This window comes from Sylvia atricapilla, chromosome 1 (assembly GCF_009819655.1).
Source record: "Sylvia atricapilla isolate bSylAtr1 chromosome 1, bSylAtr1.pri, whole genome shotgun sequence".
Taxonomy (NCBI): Eukaryota; Metazoa; Chordata; class Aves; order Passeriformes; family Sylviidae; genus Sylvia; species Sylvia atricapilla.
Window position 1 is genome coordinate 17,175,401 of NC_089140.1, and position 20,058 is coordinate 17,195,458.

The 20,058-nt window shown below is 38.6% G+C and overlaps 1 protein-coding gene across 5 annotated transcripts; it reads right to left on the minus strand.

Annotated features, from left to right (window-relative positions):
- Nucleotides 1–2,591: 2,591 nt before the first annotated feature.
- Nucleotides 2,592–20,008, minus strand: THNSL1 (threonine synthase like 1). Of its 5 annotated transcripts, none has more exons than XM_066316026.1 (3): nt 19,976–20,008; nt 18,321–18,407; nt 2,592–17,825 (listed from the first exon to the last, which is right to left on the minus strand). In XM_066316026.1, exon 3 carries the CDS (start codon nt 17,768–17,770, stop codon nt 15,545–15,547), a length of 2,226 nt encoding a protein of 741 aa, XP_066172123.1. In that variant the 5' UTR covers nt 17,771–17,825; nt 18,321–18,407; nt 19,976–20,008; the 3' UTR covers nt 2,592–15,544. The 5 variants fall into 5 exon arrangements, with proteins under 5 accessions (XP_066172123.1, XP_066172149.1, XP_066172132.1 ...); XM_066316052.1 differs by having other exon boundaries at nt 2,592–17,828; nt 19,976–19,996; XM_066316035.1 differs by having other exon boundaries at nt 18,321–18,412; nt 19,976–19,995.
- Nucleotides 20,009–20,058: the final 50 nt, after the last annotated feature.

Here is a 20,058-nt window from a genome sequence, read left to right on the forward strand (position 1 = left end):
TATCAATTGCAAGCCAGAATCTGCTTTCAAATTATCACTGCTTGTAGGAAACTGCCTTAGCTTTACAGATAACAGAACAAAGTGCTTATTTTTGTTACCATGAAAGAAAAACTCCTGTGTCCTTCAGCCGGCCAGTATTTCAAAGCCCATCTGAATCAGAGCAGCAGGTGTAGCAGTTTCTCACAGTCAGTGAAAAGAGTGATGATGAATTGCATGTATTGGCCCCAGATCCCTGCCCCTCCTCCAAAAGCCAATATTTCAGATTAGGCTGAACACAAACAGAGCTGCACAGGACCACCTGCTCTCCCTTGTGCTACATAATATGTTCTCTAAGCTCAGATGTGCCTGGAAATGTAGTGAATCCAAGTTCAAAGGAGGCAACTAAGGGCAGAGGAGTATAATGGAGTGGGCTGCAGAAGAGGATAATTTATTTTCCAGTTGATAGACTGCTGTGAGTCTCTCTCCAAAATGTATTTTGCCTCTTTAGCAAGTGCCCAAAGGTAAATGCTATTGTACTCTGTGCAATAACATTTCTGCCTTCAGCTTACACCAGAGACTGGTTTCCTTAGAGGAGTTTGGGCTGCAGCAGTTTCTACACAGCAGAAGTTCACAGTTTGACTAGGAAGCCTTTTATTCCTGAGCACCTTTGTTTCTTTCTGGTGTATGAAATTCAACTTCTCCAGGTTCCCAAGTGATTCAACCATGTGGGCAGTTTAGTTCACTGGATATATTTTGTATTTTTCTATATCTAGTTCACACTTTGTAGCTTTGGAGACCTCTCAATAGCATCATGTCTCACTGCTACTTTGAAGTTAACATTCATGGGGTTTTTGTTGTATGGGAAACCATCCAAATACAAAGTTTATAGGCCAGATTGAGGTAATATCTTTCTCTGTAATAAACAGCTTTTGACATGGCTGTAATTTTTTCCAGATAAAAGAATCTCCTTTTTACAGCTTTTTCCCCCTGCTTTTTGCCTAGTTATCAACCTAATGAAAAAACTTCCATTTATTTGCAGCCATTGTACTCGCATCTGAAATTTTGCCAAAAGCTCTAGAAAGCTATTGTACTTTCCTTGTACACCATAACATTAATATCTTCAAATAATTCCCCTACATTAATGAGTTATGAACTTGCTTCTTAACACTACAGCCACTTCCCTGCCTTCTGCCTCTGCCTCTTGGCTGATTCTCCATCACTTGTTTATTCCTCTCTTTAGTTAAGAATCCACTGAAGGAACTTCTTAACCATATAAAGTACAAAATCACATCTCTAATTTCTTTGAATGTTACTATTTTCCAACCTCTAAGGTTTTTCTTTGAATGTCAGCTGGCAAATAGCAGGCATTGTTCATGCATTTGAAGCTACAGCTGAAATCTACACGATGTGGATATAATAAAAATTTGATTGGTATTGGTATGGATTGGTCTAATTGCAACTAGTGAAGTAGATGCAATTTCCATAATATACCAAAATGGATACTCTAACAAAATCAGACATAAATCCCATTCCAAATCTGATCCTCAACTGACATTTCAGGGACACCTAAATTGCCAAACATTTTATGTTAGCATCTTCATTTAAAAACAAACAATTAACAAATAACAAACCCAACCAAACAAACCTCCCTCAGATTAAAATATATTGAATCAAGATATACTTGCAGTCCAGCTTTAATTGTCCAGGTTGTCTGTTTTGCCCAATGCCCTTCTGCTTGCTTAATTACCTGGCATTGGAAGTGAGATGAAGAGACTGGCATCAAGAAACACAGTGCTGCTAGAAAGGGGCCTGGTCTGAAGGACACAAGAGACGAGGAGATGCAGAATCTTCACTTTGCAGAGCACATGCCAGGAGCCACACACACATTTCTTCCATGCCCAAACCAAGTGGAAACCAATAGAAGTTCAGTAAGGCATTGGCTGCATATCAGTGCCATCGACACAAATAGTACATCCAAACATAAAGCCTATGAAGGCTATTCCCAAAATGACACTCCCAAAATGAGATGATTTCTTTAATCAGAGGGATCTGAAGGCAGCAGAGAGTCTGCCATGTATAAATGTAGTGTGCTTCTGGAGACAGCTGGTGACTTTGGTTGTGACAGCAAAGTGGGGAACCTCTGCCAGGGCTCAGCAGTGACTGGTGACTGCTGTGATTGAAAACCAGAGTTATTTTTACCCAGGTGCTTGTATAAGCAATAGTGCAGAGCATTTTGGGTCCCCAGTCCCTATCCCAGCCCCAGACACTTACATCAGTGCTCAGAATGTCATTATTGCTCCTCCAGCCCTGATGCCAAGCTGTGTAGGTGACCAGAGGGCTGCCTGGTCACTGTAGCTGCTCCAGGGCCACCACACCATGCTAGTGTGGACATCAGGGTCAAGAGCAGTGAGAGAACAGTACCACATGCCAAGTGTGCCTTGGGGGCTGTATGTTTACAGAGTAAAATGAGAACAGTAGAGTATCAAGAGGCACTTTTGACCACAGGCTGATCAGAGAAGCATCCTTCTGATGGGTCAGGAAGAAGCTGATGAGATGAGGATCCATAGGGAAAAGGAAAAGGGAGAAGGGAAAAGAAGAGAGAAGAAAATGAAGTTTCTGATGCTTTTTATTGGTGCTGTACACTTTATATTTAATAAGAAATGTCTTTCATTTATGTCAAAATACCCCAGTAAATTAGTACAAGTCCTCACAGTTGCAGAGATGCCATCTTCTAAGTCTTTGCTTTCTCTTTTAGATTTTTAGATTCTATGTCAGTATTTGTCCCCAATCCCCGAGACAGTGTTCCCAGCTCAGCACATTCAGTTCTGCTTGTTTTTACTTTTCTTATCTTGCACAGTTTCAGTTTACAGACTCTCATACAGTTTCCTCAGTGACAGTGAACCAAGGTCAGGCAAAAACGCACAAAAGCAGCCAAGGGTCAAGGCCAGCTGGAGCCCTGGGCTGCAGAAGCCCTGAACCTGACAGCACAGCTCAGGGAAGTCATGTGGTCCCTCTGTGACATCAAACTCGCATTGAGTAGGAAGGACAACCACATGGGTCAGATCTGGATGTGATGATGCAGCAGACTGGTACTCACAGGGATCTCTTTCTTCACAGGGATGCACATCTCTTTCAACACATGATCTGAGATGCAGCAGTCAAGATCGCTCACACTGATCCAGCAAGCTACAACTCCAGCATGATATGCTATGCACACAACAAACTGAAATACATATACAATCTGTAGGCATACACATTATATATACATGTGCATATACATAAGATCAGACAACTTCAGATAGAGTGCTAAACTATAAATCCTCATTCCATGTTAAACACAATTTTTGAAAAAAAAAACTTAAATAAATTTTTAATGTTTTTTTTTCCTCTTTTAGCTCAGAATTACTCTCAGACAAAAAGTAGAACCACTCCTCTCAGCAGCCCCTAAAAAGCTGTTTCCGTGGTACCTAGCCTCACTGCAGCAGGCTTTTACACAAATCTCTCAAGAAAACCACAGCTCCACTTTTATAGTAAGATATTAAGACTAGGAAGCCTTAGTCATGGCCATAGTTAAAGGAATTGTTTAAAGGGTCAGAATTTCAATCTTGGGCTTTAATTTACAGACACTCAGCAGAATTGTGTCCAGCTTCTGAGCATTCACAGGATCTGATTTTTGCTGCTCTTCGCCCCCATTTTTACTTTCTACATAGTGAAGTCTGATTTTAAAAACTTTTGTGTCATTCATTTATGAATTTGGGTGGGAGTAAGGTGGAAGAAAAACAACTCCAGCATCTCATAATCAATTTGAAATCTTGCAAAAATCACCACTTTCAAGCTTTCTGAGAAAGATATAAACTTATCAAATATCCGCACACTCATACATATGCATCTCTTCTCCTCTTAGGTAAAGTTATAATAACAAAATAATGTCTTCTGGTTTTCTTTTCCACTGAAAATAGTTGCATATATACACTTTTCTTTCCAATCAGAACTCATAGCAGTTTTTAAAATTCTGCTGAAAGGAGTGACAACGCAGTGTCACAACACAGAATGACAACACCATTTACAGAACTTCAGCATGAACATTTCAAAGGGTACCTGATTCCAAAAGAGAAATAAAACTCTCAATTTGCAGTCCAAGTACCATCCTGAAAGGAACTTAATTACATTAACGACAAAATGCTTATTACAAGATTATTTTTAAGAATCTGGTATTTTGAGTTGTAATATAAAGCAAAATTTATCCCACAAACACTGATTTTAAAATGTCCCATGAAAAGGCTTAGAGAATTAAAAAATAGTTATGCTAAAATGACTTTATGATAATGGGTGACAGTGAAGAATCTGAGTGCATAACAGAGACATCTGCTTCGCAAACAAAAAAAATTACCAAGGTGGTCTCAATGGCACTCCAAATGATGTTTACTTCATCTGTCTATCCTCTAAAACCAGATCTATACACAACATTATCCCTAACAATATCTAATACAGCTATCAAAACAAGAAAAAAGGAAAGGCAATGTATAGAAGGGAATTTAGGAACACAGGATTGGGAAATTGTTTCTGGGGAACCGGAGACAAATGCATCATAGAACTGCTTTCATAAGCTGATCAAAATACTTCTTAAATTAAAGTGACAGAAAACTCATTGGAGGAGAGTTAAGGGACATTGGAGGTTAAAGAGACCAATTTTTGTCTTTTTGGTCCTTACCCACACAGCCACAGGAGCCATAAGGCATAATAACTCATCAGTTGCTCAGCTGCACAATTACTTTTAAGCTGTTCCATTTAAATGTGAGTTGATTTATGAAGCAGATCATGCAATTAATACAAGGGAAAAATCCTCACAAATGAAGATGATGATGCTTCTGCCCCTGAATTGACCAAAGAGCTGCCACCATGGGAGGTGGGAGATCCACTCTTCACCCTGAGGCTTAACACAATAAGCTAAATGCTCACAGACGGCAAAATTATTTTGGACAGATTTTTTTTAAAAATTATTTATATGTCTTCCATCAGCTGTCAGCTGTGCCTTGCAGAAATGAGTAACAATTTGTTCGATATTGGGGGATCTTAGTAGTCTGTGAAGTAGCTTTTAACTAGCTTTTATACTGGCTCTATACAGTGAAGAAGCTCACTTTGTACTCAGTATCTTCTGGCTCAGCTTCATCACTTTGCATTTTGAACAGGGGTTGACTAGGTATTAGGTTTGATTTGTCTTTACTAAAAGTAATTCTAATGTCAGGCCAAAGTAACACAGTGAATAACTGTTTTACACTCAGATCCCTCTGAGAAAGAAGGGACCTGGACTTACAACTACCTCTTTCCACAGTAATATAAATGCATAAGAAAATAAGAACTTTACCATCAGTGACCCAGGAGAACAATGAACAAGATGTTAGCAATTCAGGTTCTGCACACTTCCTGGAATCAGGACTTAAAAGCTAGATTTAACAGTTTGAAAATATAACATCTTCTTGCCTTTGGTAAAGTAAGGACAGTTTTTCTGTTTTCAGTAATCATCAGTGTATCATTAGCACCCAGCATAAATCCAGAGAATCCACCATATGCTTTTTGTAACAGACAAAGTTAAATAATACAATTTGGAAGTACATTAAATATTTAAGTATCTGACAAGTTTCTCAAATGTGTATTAATAGGTTTCTGAGACTCAGGAAGAAAAAGGGAAAGACTGAAAGATATTATACCACTAACCTGGGGAAACAAACCTTGACTCTTTGTCTTCCACCAGTTTAAAACCCACATGAAAGTACATTATAAATCTAACCTTTCCAATAGGCAGACCTGGTCATCTATTGAAAGCAAACAACTCCAAATTTCCTTTGAAGTACAATCATTCCAGAAAAGTCTTTAATCAAAAAACGTTAGCCAGAGTGATAAATCACTTAGAACAATAAAATCACCTGCATGAGCAAACACAGCTTCTGTCAGTAATTGTGCTTCCTTGCCCTAGGCATAAGTTTGTTACATATGGGAAGTGATAATACTTGTGGTTACAGCTCCCAGTATCACATTTTCCTTTCCCAGTTCCACTTACTCGTATGTATGCTTATCCAGCAGCAGTTACATAAGATGCAATTCCAAACATTTATAATCCACCTCTTGCAAACAATAAACTGCATCAAATTAGCCCCTGACGTGCTTTGTACTAGCAAAGCAATTTGTAGATCCATCATGAAGTATCAGGACTGTTATCTGTCTACAGTCAGTACAGGTGTTTTTTCTGACAGTGTTACCTGCAAGTGCTGGGTTATGTGAACTTATAATCACTGTCATATAATTGAGACACCCTTAGGCAAAAGGACAAATTCAGCATAATTTTTTCCCCCCATTTCTGGGAGTTGGAATACATATCCATCTGATCTGACATCATGAGATGTCCCAGAAGCAACATCAGTGATGCTCCAGACTACTGATTTCTCCTGGTGATGTCCATCACACCCTACACACTACAGCATTTTTGGGGACCTTGAACCCTGCCACTGACTAACCTGTTCCCTTGTATAGCTGTGTACAGTTCCATCTACAGACCATCCTTCACAATAAGCCCTTTCCACATGGCAGCCCTCAGAGCAGACAATGTTTCTTTCCATTTTTTATTTTTTTTTTGTACATTGGTTTTTTCTATTTTTAAACCTTCTCTGTTGGTCAGATTTCTCGCTCCTCTCAGAGGAATGCTGCCCTCATTTACTCACCTAGTGCTATGACTAACTACTATAAAGAAAATTCAGTGTGTAGCTTAACTTGAAAGACAACAACATATCATTTACTTCCCCATTAACACTTCATAATTATTATATATAACTTTCTTTGTCCAGCCATTTCCACATCCTGGAAACAGATATTTTCACCACATTTCTTTAAAATTTGCAGCATGTGGGAGATGTTCAGCCCCTCAAATTTTACTAGTAGTCAGTATGAGATACTATCAACTCAGAAGGTTTGTCTCTACAGTCCTTGTGCCAGATTCAACCAGCAGGTAGGTTCTCCCAGCTTGATCATTCTAAAAGTGGGGTTTTTCTGACTGACAATTGCTTTCAGTGAACAAGAATTTGTATTTTGTTTTGCAGAGCCATCTTTGAGAGATGATAGAGGTACAACAGAATGTTAGGAGAGTGAACATCTACTTAATGTCAAAATAGTGCCCGCTAACTCAGCAAAGACTGTCATCAGTGTCAGCCGTGGTGCAGCCGCTGCTCTGTCCTTTAGGCTGTGTGAAGTGAGCGGAAGCAAACCCAGAGGGCTGAGGCATTACACATTAGAAAAGACTCCACAGAAGTTTTGCTACCACAAAACAATAAATCAAAAATCAAACAACTCATATTCCTTTCTATTGACTCGAAATAGACTTGGAAAAAATTCCACAATTTACATTGGATTACAGTTTCAGCACAAACTTTAGGTTATGTCTTTTTTTTTTTTTTTTTTTTTTGCAAACCGAAAGGCAAGTAGGGCACCAGCTAGAATGGAAATATAAATGATTACCTAGCTAAGGTCTGATGTTACAGAATCAGAAAAAAAAAGCAAAGTAAGATCAGGACCTGAACCATGGGAGAGAAAAGTATAATATGCACATCCCTGTTATATAAAATCTAGTGCACTTGTATTGGCTTACCAGGTTGTATTATACTCCCTTCATGCTTGTATTTAAAGATAAAGAGTAACAAGGCATTTGAATTTAGCATACAAAGACTATAAGAAACTGAAAAAGATATAAAGCCTGAAGAAAGGCAGAGTTGCCCCCGGGCTGTTATCAACCTGGATGACAGGCATATGAAAATAAGTTGCTTGGTCATTGTAACATTAAACTATGCAAAATCCTCCCCTGCAGAGCAAGACATAATTTATACAGCTTTTCCCCATGACAACTATTAACTGCCCTTCCTTAACCCAGAACTTACTACAAGCTCCATATGCCACATTAAGTACAAAACAATAAACACTGAGGTTTAGAATACCATACAAGACCATGGTATTACTTGTGCTCTTGATTTAAAGAATTTTTAAATTATTACTTTAGACTCTTCCATTTAAGAAAAATTGATTCCAGCTTTACAGTTGAAAAGTCTCTAGTAGTATAAAATGCCATGAATGAGTGTGTTGTTTTGTAACCTGGAACCATCACATATTTCTGGATACTCCACACATCAATGAGTATTAACCTAATTATCATTAAGGTTTTTGACTTAAATTACTCTTAATTACTCTTAATAATCTTCATTTTATAAAAATGAAAACATAAAAACCTCATATACTATTACAAAATGCTTAAGACTGCCTCTCAGAGTCCTTCAAAAACTGCAAGAAGTGACTATGCCTAGCAAACTCCTGTTAGGAATGCCACCTTGTGGATAAAAGCTGTATGGAACAACGATTCCAGGTAAATTTCACTAAAATTTTTACTTGCAAAACACCGGTTTTGCAGAAATGAGACACTCTTGTGGTGTTCCAGAACTGCATATAATTCTTTTATTAATCTTTCTGGTAGAAAACTACTGTGAATATGGCTTGCCCATTCTCATTTGTACAAAATGCTAATTAATTATGCAGGGAACACTGGTTTCATTAGGAGATGGGATGCATTTATTAGCATTTTAAACAGAATCAGATTGCCACAGATACTTAGAAAAAAAAAAGTCCACTAAATACCTGCTCTATTTAGATATAATTTAGTGAATTAGTTTAAAATGTAAAGAAAAAAACCATTTTAATCAAATATGTGTTAGAGCAGAAACCCATGAGAACATTTTACCTTCTCTAAGCTTTAATTGGTATATAAAAGTTCAAGTTTAACTATAAAAAGGGAACATTAGATTTTTCCATTTGTCCTATAAGTCTTATTATGAGCTGAAAATGAATTGAAAATGGCCATTGGATTGCAAGCTGCTTGTAAAAGCAGAGAAAAAAGGGGGGCAAAAGCATCTAATAAATTTCAAAGATTTCTAACTTTTATAAGCTTGGAAAATTAAATAATAATAAATAAATAACAATTAGCTATATTCAATAAAGCTGACATTTACACAGACACTTTCCTCCTGTGCTGTTCACCTCATTTTCATAATGAAAGTATATATAGTCCAAACCATCACAAGGCGTATTGTATAATGAAATTTAAAACTAATGAGCCATATCCTAATAGCCATGAGTCAAGTCAGGGTATGCATTAGTAGTCCATTTGCAATTCTCTAGAGACAGAAAGAACACAGCTAAACATATCCAGTAGCCTATTTAGCTCAGAATTTGCTCTGTATACTGATCACACCACAGCAGATATGAAATTAGTTCATAATCTCTATTTCTCAAACCTCTGTGAAATGCTGTTCATGTTTTGTTAAAGGCAAGTTACTCCTGGGACAGCGGAACACGACTTGTGATTGTTTGGTTTGAACTCTTGTGTAATATGGGTCTGACTTGTCTGAATTAGTCCTCTTGCTATCAAACCACATTTTTTCAGGAAATCATCTGGTATGTCCAGACTAGGGATGTCCTTACTGTTCTGTTACATACCTTTATCTCTTTTTGTAACATGTTCGACTTCTGCTTACACTTGCTGGATCACTCTTTCTCTGCTAGGTGGAACAGTTCTTTACTATCAATTTTTCTCCAAAGATGGTTCATCTAGGCTGATTCTTCCTTCACTAAACTAAGCAGATTCTGGTCTCTGGATTCAGAGACTCTCATGTCAGTGCTTCTTTTTAGTGCTTTTATTGCTCTCATGACTGTTTTCTGTTCAGCTTCCCAGCATTACTGAAAATTGTGACTACTGAAATCAGGCATAATATTCTTCTAAAAGGTTACATCAAAGCCAAATGCAGACAACAGTATTTCTTCCCTGGCAGTATTCCCATTTCTAACCTCAGGATCTCACTGGTCATTTTGGCCACAAGGCATGCTGAAAATTCATATTCATCTCCAGACACCATTCAAAGTCAACATTTCCTACCACAAATTGTTCAACTTGCTAAGTATGTTCTCAAACCTCTATGCTCCTAAAAACTGGTCTACTTAGGCCAGAATGAAATGCAAATTGCTTACAGCTCCTAACCAAGCAATTAATCTTGCTATGATTAAGTGGCTCTTTAGTATTTAAGTTTTGTGGCATCTGCAGATTTTAACAGCCATTACTTTATTTCCTCCTATGTTCTTAATAAACTCACGATTAAGAGCCAAATCCTGTGTGAACTCACATAACAAATCTGTTCAGTATTTCCTTTCCAATTTACATTTTGAGTTCTTTCAGGTTTGACTCAACTATTGTCATGATGAATTTTAAATCTGGGAGTGATACCCTCCATGTTTCTATAACAATAACTCTTTAAAATAAACTATTTGAAAATCTGAGTCTACTTCAAACACCAGTGACAAAAGATCTAAATAAAATGCTAGAGTAACAATTCCCGTGCTATGGAACTGATTTTGTGAAACTTGAGATACACTTTTTATGAAAGATGTGTTCTTGTGTTGTGCAAGGAAAACACTGGGGATTCTCCTCTTGGTTAAATTTTATAATATCATACAGAAGCAAGTAAATCAGGTGATATCTTGATTCTACTAAATAATTTTCCTATGCTGTCAAGAAGGAGACCAGACAACATCTTAAACACTTATCAGGGAGTAAAATCTTCTCAAGTAAAATGCGCAAACAGCTTAGATCTTGGTCCACACTTAGAGATCTTTGAAAGTTTTAGCTAAATTGGACAGCAAGACCAAGACAGTTGTCTTTCAGATTGCTACATTCTGAAAAAATCTGAAGCAAGGTCTTCCCAGGTCAGATAAGCAAGCTGAGCATATTTGTAAGTGCCATGAAAAAACACAGTGACATCTAAATCCTCCTTAAGCTGCTAATGCATGTTCAGAATCAATGGCCCATTCACATTTATTCACTGACATTAACTGCTCATTGCTGTTTCAACCATTCAAGTAATTTTTAAGCCCATGATCCTGAAATGATAGAAGTGTACCAAAGTTGCTCCACAACAGCTAACAGACAACTAGCTCACTTTTCCACTGAACTAAACATGAATAAGAAAGGTTACACTGTCAGAGATTTCCTTTTCCATAACAATCCTGAGAATGCAGACTTTCCATGCAGCACTGGACAAGTCTGTGGCTCAATGTAAACAGTGCTTAGACATTTGCTATTTTGATATGTGTTTCCTTTTTTATACATACTTCCTTCCAGAATGATGCAGACTATCTCACTAAAATCTTAGTCTCAGCAAAGTAAATTACTAGATTATTACCAAATATACCCTTAACTTTCAAGGAAACACAGGATGAAATATATCTTTCAAGACTTGAGAATATCAAACTCTGAAACCACTTCTTTTAGTGGATTTTCTTTGTAGCAGATTGATAAGGATTTACAGACGTATTGGCAAAGAAAGTGCTATAGTGCTATATCGATCCCGCAATGTTAATTTAGAAAAAAAATACAGTGGATAAAAATGAGTAACGTGCATTTTCAGTATGCCACACATGATATACTTAATAGCAATGTCTGTTCTTGACGTCCTTGAACGCAAGCTGACCTTTTGAACAACAAGAATCTTCCCTGTAGAGTTCCATCAGATAAAATATTCCATCACCTCAAAAACTGTAAATAGCAATTCTTTTTATACAATAAAATCCTAAGAAAACAGAATTATCTTCTGATGTTCTATTCATCTTTTACCTCAAGTCACTCTCTGTCACCCTGAGAAGAAGGGCTGTGACTAAAGGCAAGTAATGAGCACCTGGTACATCTGTAAGCACAACAGAGTATCTTCCAGATTAATATTCTTATAATAAAAAGTGTAAACATAGAGGCTATATTTCTCCTTACATTTCTCCTTACATTAAATTTGTCCCTGAGGTTTTTCATGTAGTAGAAGTGTTCAGCAAAGATTTATCTATACAGAAGAATACAGCTTAACTAAAGAAATGCTTTTACTCTGGATCAACAAAGCGAGTGGAAATGTGTAAGATCTGCATGCTCACACTCCCTGTCAACCTGGATCTTATGGATTGATACTGCAACATCCTGCTAGACATACAGGAGCAAACTCTGTATACAGCAAACCTAAATGGCTTAAAGAATCCTGCTAACCAGCACAATAGCAATTTGCTTTTCTGTACCATTGGCACACCCACCATGCCTTAAGAAGTTAATAGAAAATTACATATGACAGCATTCAGTGTGCACAGTGTCCTAATGCTGAACACACAAGACAAAAAAAAGGGCATTTATGCCCAGTCTTTAATGCTTTTTGAATCTTTCATAATACTGACAGTGGGGGGAAAAAGGACCTTAGCAGTAGCACAATAGGGGTTGAACCACAGTATACTGTTGACACTAAAAAAGTCTGGGCTGGGAAGAAAGGGGGTTTGCTTCCCTCACTATCCTATGTACCCACAGCCAGCTATCCTGAGCATGCTGGAAATTTTTTTCCCTTGCAGGAGAGAAGGTTGTACACTACAGCTACCAAAACACAGCATTAGCACCAGGTCACAAGTACTGCATACATACTGGATCACAACACTACTGCAGCATCTTATAATGTTCATCACTAGGATCCACAAGCAGACGTAGCGCAGGAAAATAGTTTACTGAAGTTAATCAAAGTCCAAAAATTAATTATTTTTGAAAATTAGTAAATACTATATTGTAAAAGCCTTTAGACATTCTGAGAAATGTATTAATATTGCATGTGCTCATAAACCTCACTGCCCTTAGACACTGTAAGTCCATGTTGAAAGCCCTTCTCTAAGTACAAGTGGTCAATTTTTTACTTATTTAGTTTATACTGACAGCTATAATGCCTCATGTGATAGGAAAGCAGCAACTAGAAATTCAAACCATGCTTGGTTACTGCTATGAACTTTAAATAATTTAGTAATGCCAAAATAAATCCTCTGCTAGTTTAGTTCTGACCAGTTCATCTAACACTGAGTTATCTCAGGGTACGATGCTGGCTTCTAGTCTTGTTTCGAATCTCAGCTCTTCCCTTTCAGGTACTTACTACAAAAACAAGCTCTTCTTTGGAAGATTTTTCTGTAAAGTATTGTAACAGTGTGTGACAAAGTGTCCTGTGATGTCAAATGCATTAGGCCCCATGGAACCAAGCACTGCAGGATTTCCACTGAGTCCTTAAGCTGAAACCAAACCTTGTCCCAGTAATTCAATCCAGGCAGTTGGGTTTGTTTGGTTTGGGGATTTTTTTTTTTCAAGAGTTAAAATTCTGGTTTTGTACTGAGCACATCCAGAGAAAGCATTACATTTTTTTCCACTTGGAATTACTGTAAGAATCAGACTGAAGCATACAGAAACACAAGGTAAATGTTCACTTTATCACTAATACAAACAATGCTTCTTTCTTGGCAATATGCTTATGTAACTTTTTCTTACAGACCTTGGATTTTTTTAATGACATAATCACAGTCTTTCCCATGTCATGTTTGGAAAATTATGAAAATTGCCCTGCTCTACAAGGACACAGAATGAGTTAGATCTTTTCATACTACAGGTGGTTCAGTGGGCACTTCAGCACTGTTGTCCAATACTTCAGTGGTGGTTAGGGAGAGATTGGAGGCTCTCTCTTGACAAGGAGCAATACAGAGATGAAAAAGGGGAAGCTGCACCAGGAGAAGGTTCATTTTGGTTCAAGAAAGAAATTTTTACAATAAGAACACTCAATCACTGGAAGAATATCCCCAGGGGTGTGGGAGGGTCTCCATCGCTGGCAGCTTTTAAGACATAACTGGAGAGGGTGCTAGATAATCTCTTCTAGGCTCCCTTTGTAACAAAGGGTTGCCCAGATGATGTTTTCAGGTCACTTCCAATCTGGTTTGCTTACAATTCCACGAAAGCAAAAAGTTATTTTTCAAAGTTACTGCAGAAATAGTGAATGAGGTTTGAGCAAGGAACTATAAAGGTCGTAAAAAAGTATCTAAGAATCTAGATAGCAACTGTGGGAATCAGGAAAGCTACTGTGTCACACCCATGTTCCCAGCTACATTTAACAATACTGTACACGTATTCACTGTGGCAAAGGCACGTGCTTTGGACTTCTACCTTATGCTAGAAGAAATGACAATTCTTTAAAATAGATTGCTAGATGGTGTCTTGTTCACTTCTAGTGTGGCAAAAAGTACAAGCAGACACACAAAGGAAGCCATTGGATACAACAGTTCAAAGCCCCAAGTGAATCTTGACATGTAGGAAATGTTGCCTATTGAAGAGGCAAAAAAAAAGGTTATCAATTACCAAATTATTTGAATCTTACTGGGAAATACAACTCCCATAGCTATATGTCTTTGTGTCTAAAGACTCCTAGCTCTTTACCTCTAAGTGCATTCCACTCAAAATTTCAATAAATCATTTTACCATTTCTCATAGTATGAAATGTAGTTTATGTCCTTGTGAAATATAATCTTCAATTAGCAGAATACATTTGTCCATAACCACATGATTTCCTAGGACAGTCCAGTCTTTTTTTTTCTTCAGAAAAAACAACAACAAAGAGCCTGTCATTAACAAAACCACACAGATGTATTTTGGGTTACATAATGAACACTTCTGATGCTATCACACTGGAATTCATCCTTCACTTTCCTTGATGAGATGCCAAGTAATTTGGGAAGCTTCTTTCTTACACTAACTCATGCAAAGCATGAATAGTATAGAACATCAAGGAAATTAACTTAAGAAAAATATGAAAACATAAGTAATTAGAACAAGAAAAGCTAGATGATCTCAAAGATAAAACACAATACAAAAAATATAGATAACTAAATGGTGAACTCTGGTTCTTATTGCAGAAGACGGCTGTTACCACTATCAGAATCTTCTATAGTACTTAAAAAGGGTTCTAAAATTTAAAGTTCAAATAAAAACCATCTAGGAAAGAGACTAAAAGACACTGGAGGAAAAGCCACACCTCAAATATATTAAAAAAATATTGAATTAGGTATTCTATTTGACACAGGAAAATATTTGGGAAAAAAAGGTGTTAAAACCAAAATGACCAGATTTTTTTACTTAAGACACTGGCCACACAATACATAAAAAACATTATACAAGAAGGTAATACATCACAAAATTCAATGGTTCAAGGATTAACAATACAAGGACATTTTAATCTTTGTAGTGAAATCAACCCTCTTTAGTAACATATGAACATGATTATACGATTATGTTTCAGTGCCCTAAGTGAAATGAGCTAAAGTTCCAGAAAGGTCAGACTTCATTATCTGCCTCCTTCCATTGAGGATGCTTCAGGCTTGTGGAGGAGACAGCACTGCCAAGGAAAGCCAGCAGTGCTGGCATCTCCACTGTGAACGATTTGTGAAACGTTATTGCAGTTTTTTTACACTCTCAACTCACAACCTTTCACCGCCACTAGAAATCTCACACATTACTTACAAATACTGTTGAAAGCTTGACAACTGGATATAAAACTGTGAGATATGCTGTGGACTGGACACAGGCCAGATGAATGATGGCTTTAGTAAAGCATGCAGCTTGTTAAGAAGCTGTTGCAATTGTGGACATTGGATCAGTCACTCAAAAAACTTTCATAAAATGATTTTGAATTAAGGTTTCTATATGGGACATTAGCACACTCATATCAGCAGCACAGACCTGGTGATCCCCATTTCCCGTCTTTTTCAGGGTCTCTAATAGGCCCCAGTGGATTGGAGGCAGAGCGCTGTAAGAACTCAGCAAGTGAAGCTGACTTAATGGATTCTGATTTATTTCTGCAATCCTCAAGGCCCTCAAGATAGCAGGTGCAAACTTAGAATAATGAGCTGTAGATGAAATAATAATTGGGCAAGTTCTATCTTGTAATCGATCTGCAACTACTTTAGCAACAGCTGTGTGTGTATCCAAAATATATCCTGTAGTACTGTACACAGAGTGAATGGCAGCCAGACAGTCCTCATCAGAGCACCAGCCAGCCACTAAGTCCTGCTGAAGCTTTCCAAGTAGATCTTTCCGCAGCTGGAAGTGGCCTTGATTTTCCAGCTGATTAAATAATTGTGTCACCAGTTGTCCATCTTCATTAGCAATCAGGTGCAAGTATCGCTCAAGATTGGAGGACTTCAAAATATCTATTGCTGGTGAAAAACTGGAAATTAATTTTCTTCCCCTCAAATCATAAACACCTGTTCTTATGAATTCAGTCAAAACATTGTTTTCATTGGAAGCACAAATACATTTTCTAATAGGAATTCCCATCATTTTAGCATAGAAAGCAGCTAACATGTTGCCAAAGTTTCCTGTAGGAATGCAAATATCTACAGGGCTTCCAAAAGAAATAATACCTTGATGAACGAGATCAAGGTATGCAGAGGCATGATAAACTATCTGAGGAAGCAGTCGTGCCCAGTTTATGGAGTTTGCTGCAGCTAAAGCTGTTCCATATTCTACTGTAAGAAAGCCAGTAAAATCAGAATTAGTAAAGATTTGCTTTATAGCTGTCTGGCAAAAATCAAAATCAGATTTGACACCCACTGACCAAGCATTTTCTTTCTGACAGCCAATCATTTGTGATTTTTGAATTGGGCTTACTCCATCCTCAGGAAAAAAATTCACCAGAGCAATTCTCTGTTTGTCAGTGTCATGGAGACGACTAAAGCCATCTAGAACAGCACTCCCTGTGTCCCCAGAAGTAGCTACCAGAATCAAGTAATTGCAGCTTCTGGGAATGCAGTAGGCAAATAAATGTGGCACCAACTGCAATGCAAAATCCTTAAATGATGCTGTTGGTCCATGAAATAACTCAAGAAGGAACTGATTTCCTGACAGATGCCTAACTGGTGCAACTTTAGAACAGCTAAAGTTTTCTCCATAAGCAGTTTCAACAATTTCTGCCAGCTTAGAAGCAGGAATATCAGCAGGATGTATGCATCTTTCTAGTATCACCTGGGCTCTTTCAATGTAAGTTACTTCTATCAGACCTTGCCATTCTTCAGCAGTGAATTTTGGAAGTCCTCTCTCAGGAACAAAGAGTCCTCCATCAAGGGCTAAGCCCTGAGTAACAACGTCACTGAAATATAATTTATGAGAGTTTTCTTCCGTACTCCTTCCAGACCTATTAGACCTCGTTGAAATGAAAGTTTCCAGTTCTGAGTCTTGGTATCTCTTCACAGCATCAATTATCTTTTCTGCCACAACCTCTGCTTCAATATCCGCTCCACAAAGAACACGGATGTCAAACCACCTTTTGTAGAACTGCTTCCTAAACTGAAGTACATCTTTGAGAGAAACACCAGGAGACAGGCCCACAATACGATCCATTTGCTTTGATTTCAGCCTGCTCATAATGACTGTTGTGGGCACATCCAGATAAACAACTATTCCATTTTTTTTGATGTGCTTCATGCCAGCAGCATGCATTGGATTGGACCCACTGAGGGAAATAACACTTCCAGATGCTGAGAACTTCAACAGGGCTTTTCCTTCCTCCTCTAGAAATGCTTCATAACCAACGTCTCGCAGTTTTTCTGACACACTCATATTCCAGGTTGTTTCAAGGACATCATCATCTATGTCTATGACAGGGCAATCCAGTTTCTGGCCTACTATTCTCCCAGTTGTTGTTTTCCCAGCACCTGGAGGTCCCATCAGGATAATATTTTTCTTTCCAAGAAGAGAATGACTTGAGAACCATGACTTCCATATCTGTGCAAATGCAACAGGTCTTGAAAGCATCAGTTTTAAACACATGCTAGAAAGACTGGTTTGGGTTATTAGTCTTAAAGGCTGGTACTGAAAAATGTGAAACATCTTCTGATGGGTTATTGTGGGGTTTTTTCCCAAGACCACTTGACAATCCACTTAACTGCTTCAGAAAGAAAACAAAAAACAAACAGTAACTAGTCCTTCAGCAAATATAGAAGAAAAAAACCCCAAGGATTTAAAACTTAGAACGAGATTTCAAACATAAATCCAGCTATGACCTCATCAGTGTCAAGGAGGGACTTTTTCAGACTAAGACTGATTCCCCTCTCCTGCATAGTTCCAGCTTGTTTCCACAGACGAATCCAACTTCAAAAGGTCCATGACCTCAAGGTTAAAAAAAGGCATCCAAGCCTAACACTATAATACTGTTTGCAAATAATATTGCTTATAGGAATTCAAAATCAACTAGTATTTATTCTAGAAGATTTGCCTTTAACTATACATTTATAAGTAACAACTGATTACCTTCTTGTAATCAAAATGTTAAAAAAATATACATTTGGTCCCACCTCCCAAGAAAACTTTGATTTTTTTTTAATCCTTTCTTTCTAAAAATACCAAATGCAAGACTCACTTAAATACACAGATAACTCACAGTCTTGTGCAACAGCAAGGCTGGATGAGCTGCATTCAAATCTCTTCTGAAGGGATGGAAACCAAGCAAGGGATTTTTGAAGAACTCCTACACTGGAATTGTATTGAATGTAATTTGGGGGTAGAGGGGGAGGAGAGAGAGACAGACAGACAGAGAGAAATCATGAGGACTCTCTACTAGCAAAAAAAAGTAACTAAGAAGGATGGATTTCCAACAAAGCAAGAAACTCCCAACATTGTGCTTTGTTTACTTAGAGAAAAAAACACCAATATCAGCACTAATTGGAGCACATGATTTGTCTACTATTTTTATAGCAAAAGGGGAAAGACTCTCAAAATCTCCCTAGAACTGTGAGGGGGGCAGGGGAAAGAGCATTTGCTCACTTCTGTGCAAAGCTGAGCTTGCAAACAGTAAATCTCTGTGTTTGCACGCAGTGCTGTGACCTGCAGGATATGCTGTAATTACAAGGCATAGATTAAAGATGGGCATATAACACTATCCAAGTTTTCTTCCTCAATCCTTGTAAAGTATAAGGGGGTCATCCCGTGTAGATGCAATATAAGGGGTTTATAAACCTTTAATTTAAAATAGGGTTTTAAAAAACTTCATAAACTCTTAATAAAAGGAAAAACAAACTGCAAAGAGTAATTGTAATATCCAGTATTGCTTTAAAACTGTACTGCAACAGTAAGCACTCTAATGCATATATAAATATGTATATAGTCCTTTTAGGGACAGAAAGAGATCTTCACATTAAACTTGCAGATGTAAAAAAGTTATAGTCATGAGTAAATAAATCCAAACCCAGTATGTTTTAGTGACTTTATTTCTTGAACGTAAGAATCACTTCAAGCCTCACGTGTGTGAGCTAAGGGAGTGAAACCCGTGCCAAACACAGAGTCCTGCCTGCCATCTCCTGCTCCACTACAGGTTAACTTTGAGCTGCAGTCACTTGGTGTGCATTACACAAATAATGGGTGTAACATCTGGGCTGCCTTATGAATTTAGCCCATAGGTATAATTTAAAATCAACGTGAGTTTTGCACTCACCCACATAAAGTACATCTACATAGAAAGCCAGAAGCATTGACTACAACCCATCTCTTTGAAATGATTTTTCATCCACGGCAAAACTTTAACAGTAAAAACAGCTCGAACGACCCACCCACCCCACTTGAGATACAAACTCCATGCCAAAAGGGTGGGGTTGTTCCAGCAGAGCTTACACCCATACCTCCAGCGTCATTTTGCTTGGGCTACTCAGCTCGACATGGGCAGCACCTATATATATTTAGCTGTAACCCACAATTTTAACGAGCCCTGCCGGTGACAGGAGCTCTAGTGAAAACGGGGCCTTGTTACTTAGACAGACAAGAGACCAGCCCCCAAACCAAGCTCCTGCAGCGGCTCCCTGAAGGAGGCAAAGCGCGGACGGGAGGAGGGCGGCAGCCGGGCGGACCGCACCCATCCACCCGGCCAGCACGGCCCCAGGCTACGGGCTGCCACCTCCACTCCCCCTGCCCTGCCCTGCCCTGCCCGGCCCTGCCCTGCCCTGCCCGGCCCCGTCCCGTCCCGTCCCGTCCCGTCCCGTCCCCTTGTCCCGGCTGGGTGCCATCCCCTCCCCCCGGCGCCCTCAGCGCGGCGCGCGCACGTACCGGCGGGGGCGGGACCGTTGCCACAGGTACCGCGCACGCGCAGTCCCTCGGCCCGGCCGCCCCGGCGCCGCGCGGTGCCGGCA